The sequence below is a fragment of the Nicotiana attenuata genome, chromosome 7, assembly GCF_001879085.1.
Source record: "Nicotiana attenuata strain UT chromosome 7, NIATTr2, whole genome shotgun sequence".
In the NCBI taxonomy this organism is placed as follows: domain Eukaryota; kingdom Viridiplantae; phylum Streptophyta; class Magnoliopsida; order Solanales; family Solanaceae; genus Nicotiana; species Nicotiana attenuata.
Window position 1 is genome coordinate 48411273 of NC_031995.1, and position 10882 is coordinate 48422154.

Consider the following 10882-nt stretch of genomic DNA (forward strand, 5'->3'; position numbering starts at 1 on the left):
CTTGTTCGATGATTGGAATATTTCTGGGACTAAACTGCAGTTTACCACTTCCCGTCGTTAGTAGTCTAAAACCCGACTCTGATAGCGACGGCGACAAGTTACCTACAGAGCCCAAAAATATAGTAGTTCTCTAAACACCCAATTCTTCGGAATGCATGCCGTGGAATCGCAGGTAATTCTCCTTTGAAAAAATCGTGAAAATGTCGGGAGGCGAGTACAGCGATCACAACGTTTTATTACGTTCTACTTCATCGGCGTCAGAAGGCGATTTAGAAAGCCAGTCGCCGAGGAGAACGAATACCAGAAGCGTTAAGGATCTATTAAAGCGGTTGGATCGAGGGTTTTCGGGTCGGCGATCAGATAGGGACCAAAACTCGTCTTCTCCTTCTTCTAATCGCGGTGTTTCGGATGAAATTCTCGGCGATAGTGCTCCGCCGGAATGGGCGATGTTACTTGTTGGATGTCTCCTTGGCCTTGCTACTGGCCTTTGTGTTGCCGCCTTTAACCGCGGGGTTAGTTTCAGCTTCTCTTTCAAAATTTTATAGCTTTTTATTCCTTTTTCGTTTTGCTTATAATGAACTTATTTTTGCCTCCAATAACTGGACAAATACGAAAAATTTAACCTCCAATGGGACCATTATACTCTATTCTGGCCTGTTTCAGTCCAATACTATATAGTTTATCTTCTAAAGCACATTAGGGTTCTTATTTAGTACCAAAATCTGAAAACTAAAAATTATGGACATTGGGAACAGCAAAATGCTGTTGCGTTCGGAGATCTGCATGTTATATTTAAAGATACTCCTCTTATTTATTTGCTTATGTCTCTTTCCTGGGGTTGTAGGGTTTCCACAGTATAGATCTGAAGTTAATGAGTAGCCGCAGTTCCTCTGTATGTGTGTGTTTTAATGAGGGAATATGCATGTGGGGGACTGATTTTGTGACTTGCAAGCTTATCCAACCATTTTCTTTGTTGATTAAAGGTGTTGCATTTAGAGAGTTACTTTGAACAGTATTGTTTCTTGTATTGGATGATAACGAGGATATTTGTTTAGGTACACGTAATACACGAGTGGGCGTGGGCTGGTACTCCTAATGATGGTGCTGCTTGGCTTCGCTTGCAAAGGCTAGCTGATACTTGGCACCGGATACTTTTAATACCAGTTTTGGGTGGAGTCATTGTTGGCATGCTGCATGGTCTGGTTGAAATATTGGACCAAATAACACAGTCCAGCTCTTCTCAGGGACAAGGATTTGATTTGGTTGCTGGAATCTTCCCTACAGTGAAGGCCATTCAGGCTGCTATAACTCTGGGTACTGGTTGTTCTTTGGGTCCTGAAGGCCCTAGTGTAGATATTGGGAAGTCATGTGCCTATGGATGCTCAGTGATGATGGAAAACAACCGGGAAAGAAGAATAGCTCTCATTGCAGCTGGTGCAGCTGCTGGAATTGCTTCAGGTATGCTGTTTTCTCATTAAGAAGTATCTGAACCAGGAGTTTTTTCGTTTATCACTTCCAAAGTAATGAAGAGTATAAGACCTTTTGCAAAATTATATGTCAGGAAGATGCATGGTTTGTTTATAAATTCTGGTATGATGATAACTGAGAGGTTAGAGGTAATCTAGGGACATTGACAAAGATTGGAGACATTGGTTGCTCGATCTCAAAACCATTATGAACGGATGATTATTTGTAAAATTCTCTCGTTAGGAAGGTTTTTGCTATGTTATTGCCTATATGGATTATGAATCTCATGCATATTCAAGTAACACTAAGAGCACTAAAGAGACTCTCATGCTTTCCCATCTTTTACTTCACTCCCAAGAGACCTTTCTCTTTCCCAAAAATGAAACAGTATCACCAAAATAGGCTGTTGCCTTGGCGCCCAGCTGTCCCTTTATTTGTAGCAAATAGAAAAGCCAGCTAGTCTTTTGGGCCTTTTTTTTTTTTTTTTAAAATTAAATAGTCTTTTGGGCTTGAAATGTTCAATATGGGTCTTATCATCAAAGGAGTAGAAACTATTCCTGCAAGCTAATATGACTTCTGTGTTCCCACAGGCTGTTTGTAATTGTAAGGGGATATACTTGCTTATTATGTTTGTCGATATGCCACATACATATTCCTCCTTAGTGTACTTCTTGATATGTGTATGTCTGGGACAGTATAATTGTTTGTGTGAATTGTGGAGCTTTGTGCCTTTCCGGAGCTTGCCTCAGCTGGTGGATGGATCTTCAGGTTTAAGTTTCTTGTACTACAGGTTTCAATGCAGCGGTAGCGGGTTCTTTCTTTGCGATTGAAACAGTTTTAAGACCACTCCGTGCAGAAAATTCACCCCCATTTACAACTGCAATGATCATATTGGCTTCTGTTATATCATCAACTGTATCAAATGCAGTACTTGGAGAGAAACAGGCTTTCACAGTGCCCACGTATGATATGAAATCTGCTGCTGGTATTTGATCTAATTCTGGTTTATTTTATCATGGCTAAAACATTGCTACATCAGTGCTTCGGTATTTCCGTGGCTGCTGTTCTCGTTATTTATGCTGTATCTGCACTTGTACCAATTTCCATGGATTTTTGCTCTTTCACAATTTCGCTGCACACAGTTGCTGTTCATGTTGCATTGTTGGATGGAAAATTTTGTAATCAGGGAACTGGGAGTTGCATTTCTGCTCTATTTTTACCATTTCTCCTGAGAATGTTTACTGTTGGTATTGTCTGTTCATACTTACATATAGGGGTGTTCATAAAAAACCGAAAAACCGAACCAAACCGAAAACCAAACCAAACCAACCAAAATAACCGATACTTTTTGGTTTGGTTTGGTTTTGGTTTTGAATTTTAAAAACCGATCAAATTTGGTTTGGTTTTGGTTTTAAATAGAAAAAACCGAAAAAGACCGAACCAAACCGACTATAGGAGTAGCTATTTCAAATTTATTATTACACCTATATATATATATGTATATTTTTATACAAAGTTTCAAAAATTTAATGGTAAATGTTAATAGTTTGCACTTTTGGTATAGTTCTTTACCTTTACATTATAGTTTGATTGGTAATTTTCTTTTGTTAAGTGTAAGAATCCATTTCGTGTTAAAAATAATATATTTTTAATTGAGTCCTTTAATTATTCATCACTATTTGATTCAATTATCATCAATATATCTTGGTCAATAATAGATTTCTCAAAGGGCAATTGATTTGATAGTGTTACGTTGAAAATGTGGTCGCCGGAATATATGTTTGGTAGTGTATGTCTTATATTTAAGAAAAAACCGACAAAACCGAGAAACCGACAAAAACCGACATAAACCGAATCGAGAAAAAACCGACTTAATTGGTTTGGTTTGGTTCTAATATTTGAAAAACCGACTTACTTGGTTTGGTTTCTTTTAAGGGAAAAACTGACCCAAACCGAACTCTTTCACCAGAGGCGGAGCCACGATTTGAACCTTATGGGTTCGGATTTGTAATCCTATTAAGTTACTGGGTTCTAAATTAATAAGTTGTATATATTAAATGGATTTCTTAAGAGAAGTACATGGTTTGGACAAAAGCTACTGGGTTCGGCTGAACCCATATCCCGCACTCTACCTCCGCCCCTATCTTTCACATGCTAAATAAGGAATGGATAACATCAAACACTCTTTTCTTCGCTTCTATATGCCTATTGTAACATGTGAATATACTGCGCTTTTGATGGTAACAAGGAAAACAGTGATGTGTTCTTATATTTTCACGCATAGGCACACATTAATTAGCTCGTAACTTGGAGTCAGTGTGCTATTCTAGTTTTTAGCACGTACTATAATTATGCTTAAGGATTAACCTCTTTCACCTCTTTCACTATCTCGGACTTTCCATTGTGTAAAAGTGGGCTGTAGTCATTTCCTGTATGATAGATTTTAGAAAGGGAGTGGATAAAGTGATGGCTGTTGTAGATAACTGGTTATCATGTTACTTCATGCGTTACATGCATAAGCTCTGTCTTGATTGTAATTCTATTCAATATGGATTTCTTTCTGAATGCTTAAGAATCTTCCTTTTATAGAGCTTCCGTTGTATCTGATACTGGGGATGCTGTGTGGAGTAGTAAGTGTGGCTTTCACTCGATTGGTGTCCTGGTTCACCAAGGGGTTTCAGTTCCTCAAGGAAAAATTTGGACTTTCTGATGTTGTCTGCCCTGCCTTGGGGGGTTTAGGAGCTGGTGTAATAGCTCTTAGATATCCTGGAATTCTCTATTGGGGTTTCACTAATGTTGATGAAATCCTTCATACTGGGAAGACTGCATCTGCACCTGGAATCGGATTGCTAGCCCAATTAGTTGCTGCTAAAGTCGTGGCCACTGCTTTGTGCAAAGGGTCTGGCCTTGTTGGTGGATTGTATGCACCAAGCTTAATGATAGGTGCTGCTGTAGGTGCTGTATTTGGAGGGCTAGCTGGGGAACTAATAAATTCAGCTATTCCAGGGAATGCTGCTATTGCCCAGCCACAGGCATATGCACTGGTCAGATGATATACTTTTTCCATATTACTTTCTCCAAACAATTATTTTATTGCACTTCATTGCAGTTTAGGAAGTAAACTTTTCTAATGGATAAATTTAAACAATGTAGGTGGGAATGGCTGCTACACTAGCTTCCGTTTGCTCAGTGCCTTTGACTTCAGTGCTCTTATTGTTTGAGTTGACAAAAGATTATAGAATTTTGCTTCCTCTCATGGTTAGTCTTGCTGAACAAAGATTCACTAGCTCTACTTGTTTTCATGTGTGTTACTAAAAGCTGTCTCACTTGCTTAAACACCTAGCTATGTCCATAATCTCCTATCTTCTGAGTAACTCAAGTCTGTCACATAATCTTTCTTACTTTCTAGTTTCTACTAACCCTAGTCTTCTTTCTGATGGATGGCCGTCATACTAGGTTATGGAGGAAATGTACTTTTATTACGCATGAGTTACTTCTGAGTTTCTTTCATCCTGAAATCAAGGTTTCTTGACTTTCATGGATGTCTGGTTTTTCTTTACAAGTTATATCTTAGGGAATCATTATTTATGTATCTGAGTTTTAACTTTGTGGCAGTATGGCTGTTTGTTTGTACTAAGTTTTAACTTAGTTGCACTGAATTTGAGCTCTTAGTGTGTGTTTAACCTCCAAATTTGGATTGTGTGTATCTTTTGGCTCTTATTTGAATATTCTGCTGGAAGAGACTAAATTAGAAATTTTTGGGTGAAAAGATAAAGTAGTTTGCTTAAATCTTGGTTGAGATCACTCTGGGGACGGGTCAGGTGGTGAATGTAATGTTGACAATTGATCCTGACACGTTGTACTGTTGTCCCCTCTACATATGAGAGGTCAGAGGGCTAGAAAGTAGGAGAGCATTCTATAATTAGGAGGAGAGTATTCTGTAGTTAGGAGCCTAATTCTCTTATATTACATTGCATTACATCACATAATAATGTAATATTACATTGTATGTGTATATATCTGTGTGGCCAATATTAATGAGAATTTTTTATTTATATTTGTACTTTACATTTTATATTTTAATGGAATTCTTTTCTAAAAAATGTTTAAATTTATTTTTCTTCTCTAAATAATACTAATCGCAAATTGAACTTTTACTGTCCTTTTTTCGTAATTTGATACTTAAAAGTGCTTTTTTAAAAGATTGGCCAAACACAATGAGCTTGCAAAAAGCACTACTCAAACGAATCGGCCAAACACAAACTACTTATTTTGCAAACGTACTTTTTCATAAAGCACTTTTGAATAAAAGCGCTTTTCAAAATAAGTAGTTTTTGGCAGCTTGGCCAACGGGCTCTTAAACACATTATATTGTACTATAGTAAGACTTAACCGTTATAGGACTTTCACATATACAAATATGACTTGTATATTTGACAACTAGGAGTTAATGGAATCCTATAGAACACCTGGATTTATACAATAAAGGATCAGACACGATCTATGTAAAGTAGATCTAGAATGCTTTCTCACTTAGTTACAAAGTTGTATGAGATAAATCTGACTTGTTCTCCTAGTTTCCAGACGTGTTAGTTCTCCTAATACTCTAGGTTATCTGGTATCTTGTGGACCCATTGACGTCAAATGGGGATATGTCTGTTCATTATTACGATCAGGAAACAAAAACATTTATTTATTGAAGTCCAGCCCAATCTTGAGTAAAGCTTCCACCATATCTAGGAAAGTTAGAGCTGAAATACAGAGTTTCCTACAAATAAATAAATTAACAATTATTTTGTTTAACTTATCTCGTTGATTTGAATTAGTAAGATTGATCTCATCTGAAGGTAGGGGTAAGGTCTGCCTACACACTACCCTCTCCGGATCCCACTATGTAAGATTATACTAAGTATGTTGTTGTTGTTGATCTCATCTGAAGACCTTGTATTGAAGTCTAGTCCAGTCTCAGCAGAAATACCAAATATTAAGCTGAAAATGTAGAGTTCTTAATATATAAAACAATAGATGATTCATTACGTCTCTTGATTTTATTAGTAAAGGTAAAGCTAATTTATTAATCTAGATATCTGATGGAATTATTCTAACTCAGTTCAACTGAAAGATAGAACACCGAAAAAAGTTTTACTTCAGAATTTAACTACTCCCTATGTTCCAATTTCTGTGTCTTACTTTTCCTTTTTAGTCGGGTTCAAAAAGAATGTCTCTTTCTATATTTAGTAACTCTTCAGCCCCAACTTTCCACATGGCATATTTATGACCACAAGATTCAAGAGCATTTTGGTACATTACACCATCTTTAGTTTAAGACCACAATATTTAAATGTCTTCCTCACTTCTTATACTCCGTGCCCAGTCAAACTAAGACACCTATATTGAAACGGAAGGAGTACCTCTTTTACTAGCCAACGACCAGAGTGCAAATTCTTAGTTGTTTGCTATTACAAGGCGTGTTGGTTACTTGCGTCCTAGTAATTAAATCAACTAGGAAGATTCCTTGAGCTCCAATCGAAAGAACCGTGAATAAGTATGGTTGAAATCTTAGTTTGGACAGGCAAACTCATGCTCGCATCACTCAATTATAGAACAGGAACATATCTCTGCATGTTTTAGCAATTAGGTAAAAGTGCAATTTGTTAATACTTCTAGAAATGACAGTATAACATAACTTACTAATAAAAAGCTTGCTGATTTGTTTGCCACCTCATCTAATAGCTTAACCTGATAGAGTTGGGACACATTCATTTATTCATTCTAGATCACTTGCATGAAGAAGTAGACTAACACACCTGGACTTTGCATTAGCCACTAGTTGAAGGAGAGGATCGGCTTCTCGGAGCTGAGGTATATGAAGAATGGCATTGATAAACATCTGGAATGGAGTCAACTGGCCGCCCTGCTTGGTTGAAGCATGTGAAAATGTTTGGTAGATGGGCGGTGTCAAGTCTTGAACTCATTACTTCTACCTGCTCTTGTAGCATGTGGAATTGTTTGACTACCTCATCTAGAAGCTTAAGTTAGAGAGACACATTCATTTATTTATTTTAAGTAACAAAAATGCTGGTTGCAATAACCTTGTGTTTTTTCCCCATACAGATTCAGAGATTTGTGATAGAATACTGCATTGCCTTCCTAGCTAGTTTTTTTTTTGGGGGGGGAGGGGGGGTAGGGGGGGGGGTAGGGGGTGTGTGAAGGTGATTGAACTTGGAAGATCGAAATTTTTTTCTTATGTGTTTGTATAAGTAAATTAGGGTTATTTCCATGTAGAGCTATAGTTTTTACAGATTGTAGTGATAATGCCTGACCATATCGTTTGCTAGTTAGTGGATCTCAGTTATCTTCGTACAATCGCATGAATAAACTTTGTTATTGTATGTTGAATTTTCAATGCCATAACATATGTGGTGTAACACTTACCTTTTAATCATGCAAGTGTTTTAAATGTTCCTCACTAGGGTGCTGTTGGACTGGCAATATGGGTGCCTTCTGTTACAGACCAGCCAAAGGAAACCGAGGTATCAGAAGCGAAGTTTGCATCAAAAGGTTACTCAATTCTTTCACCAGTTGATGAGAAAAATGAAGGGAATGTTCCGAGGAAATCTGGTGAGGGAAATGACTTGGAACTATTGGTGATTGGGAGTCATAATAGTCGTGAATCATTTGATGAAGGTCTCATTCTGGAAGATCTAAAGGTACTATCTTTGCTTTCGGCATCTAAGAATGTGGAAAACTTTGTGTTTTAATGGATCTTATACTCATGTTTCATTTTCTTATTGATTTTTTTAACCAAACACTGCCTCGTTTTCTTTTGAATACTTGTTCTATGATTTAGGTACGTGAAGTTTCTAATGTGTATTTCCTTCTATTAGGTTTCTCAGGCCATGTCAAATGATTATTTGAAGGTCTCTCTGAGCCAAACTGTGAAAGAAGCTTTAGAGTGCATGCATGACGGCCAACAGAGTTGCGTTATTGTGGTTGGTGCTGAAGGTTACTTGGAAGGAATTCTAACATATGGTGACGTCAAAAGAAGTTTGTTTAAGAGCCATGGGGATTCTTCTAACAGTGATTTATCACTCACAGATGTATGCAATTTAGATTGCCATCATGCCAAATGTCTTTTATTTTCAGTTCTTTTGTTTTCTCTTTCCCGTCTTTGCCCCGGGGAGTTCACTCCCTGCACGTTCCTGCTTTTTCTTACTTTAGTTACATGATTTAGCAGGCAAATACTTGTCTTGTGTCCTCTATATGCACAAGAGGAATAAGTTATCGTGGCCAAGATTGTGGACTCCTAACTTGTTATCCTGATACGGATCTAGCAACTGCAAAGCAACTAATGGAGGCCAAAGGAATTAAACAATTGCCTGTGGTCAAACGTGGTGGAGAATTCAGAAGAGAAAGAAAGCGCAGAATTATTGCTATTCTGCGTTATGATTCAATAGAGGAGTCAATCAGGTTTTGCATTTTCTCAATGTAGTTTCTCCTATTGTACTTGTATGTTGTTCCATTCTCTCTAATTCAAGATTTTAAATTTGGTTCTATGTGGTATGCAAGTCACAAAGTAGAAGTTCTATTTTTTTTGGAATTTAAAAAAGAAAAAAAAGAAAAAAAATGGATTAATGGCACTTCTTCTTGCATTAGCTGTAGATCCTACCAGTAGCTTTATCCATAGAATTAAATTGCAAACTTATCAAATCCAATGGTGTTATCTTTAGAAATTTAGCAGAAATCTTTGTTATGCAGGCCTGTGAATGAATGTGAACTTAAGTGATAGTTATAGGGTTCTTTTAAAATTTGGTGCTAAACTAGAGCTTGAAAAAATTAAGTGTGAAGCACTGTACAGCTGTAGCACGATTGAACACTTCTTATGGCCAGTGTGTTGTCTAGGTTGGTTGGTGTCTTGGTGAGGGTAGGTTGTGAGTATGACCTTTGATATTTAGTCTTTGGCCAAGTCTGATCTTGTCTAGCTTGCTTCCGATAGTCAGCTGCAAAAGAACATTATTATGTTACTAACCAAGTAAGTAAAAGGAAGGAAAGAAATGCAAGGTTTTGAAGATAGAAGTAACTCAACCCAGAAAATTAAGATGAATTATCTTTTGTTATTTCATTTTTGGTGTAAAGAAAACTATGCAGATCAAGCTGAACTTAACTAGAGTTTTTAGAAATCCTTGTAAGATGAACAAGGATGTACTTTTGTTTTTCTGAATTGTAAATTGGCTTCCAGCGAAACCTTTGTGCCGATGCCTAATAGGCTGTACCTTTCTCCTGAGGAAAAAAAAAGAGGGGAGGAAGAAGAGTAAAACTACTCAACTGTGGAATTTGAATTATCTAGAAGTGCTTGGTTTTTGTATTGTCCGTGTTTTCTGAACGTAATAGATTCCGCAGGAGTGAAGTGAGTCGCCGAAAGTCAGTCTACCAGCAGAGTGAAGAAGATAATGACAAGCACATTGTAACAAATGGCCATTAATTGCTCAAGGCACTGAATATCAATAGCAAGTTTCAACAAGAATTCTTATGTTTAGTTCTATAGTTGAGCATCAGTTGGTATATACAACTCTACTGCACTCTTCTCTAGTCCGAGAATGGGAGACAAGATGCAACAAGAAATTTACCACCTTAGCTGGACATCAGCAGATATATCAAATATACTGTATATTCCTATTCTTTAACTTATGCTGCGTGCAGAAATTGAGGTTCCTTGTCAAGCTAGTGACCTGCTTGTTTCTGGAGTGGACACGCTGCACCAGGCCGCCTACAGAGCCCGTGCTTAATAGCATAAATTTTCCTCAAACAGTTTTGGTTGTATTTGCTGAAATCGGAAAGGCAGTTTACCCGTGTAAATTTGACATTTGACATTTTGTAAATGAAACTTATATTTGATAGTTCAGGATAAATTCAAAGCAATATCGCCATTGACGATTATATTAGCAAATCGAAAGGCAGCATATTGCTAATAGTTGAAATTATATTGATAAACCTCTCTTTTGAACTGTTAAGATTACCTTTACCTCAATTTGTTTTCATCGCAATTGAATTAGATACCTAATGTAACATGTTTTGGGTAAAATTACAAGAAGGTAACACGTGTAATAATAACAAAGTATGCTAGGGATATAGTGATGTGTGCGCCCTTCCGTTATTGGGTATTAATATTGTGATTCAAGAATATTAATTTACGGATCGGCAATAATAGACGAAAAATAAAAAGGAAGAAAGAAGAAAAAAACGTCAGATTGAAACTTATAACGGGCAGACTTAATAGTGTTCCTCCAATCGGTTGCGGCGCCTAACAGTTTGGTCACGCAGTGAATTTTATCTAAATAAAAATTTGTTGCGGCCAAACACACACACAAGTACACGCGGTTGTCAAGTAATAAAGTGATAAGATATAGTGGCGAAC

General features: G+C 37.1%; 1 protein-coding gene across 1 annotated transcript; it reads left to right on the forward strand.

Annotated features, from left to right (window-relative positions):
- LOC109229057 (chloride channel protein CLC-f-like) lies at nt 201-10478 on the forward strand. Its single transcript, XM_019394364.1, has 9 exons — nt 201-512; nt 1056-1458; nt 2258-2452; nt 4057-4511; nt 4621-4725; nt 7941-8177; nt 8355-8567; nt 8705-8937; nt 9868-10478. Exons 1-9 carry the CDS (start codon nt 201-203, stop codon nt 9947-9949), a joined length of 2235 nt encoding a protein of 744 aa, XP_019249909.1. The 3' UTR covers nt 9950-10478.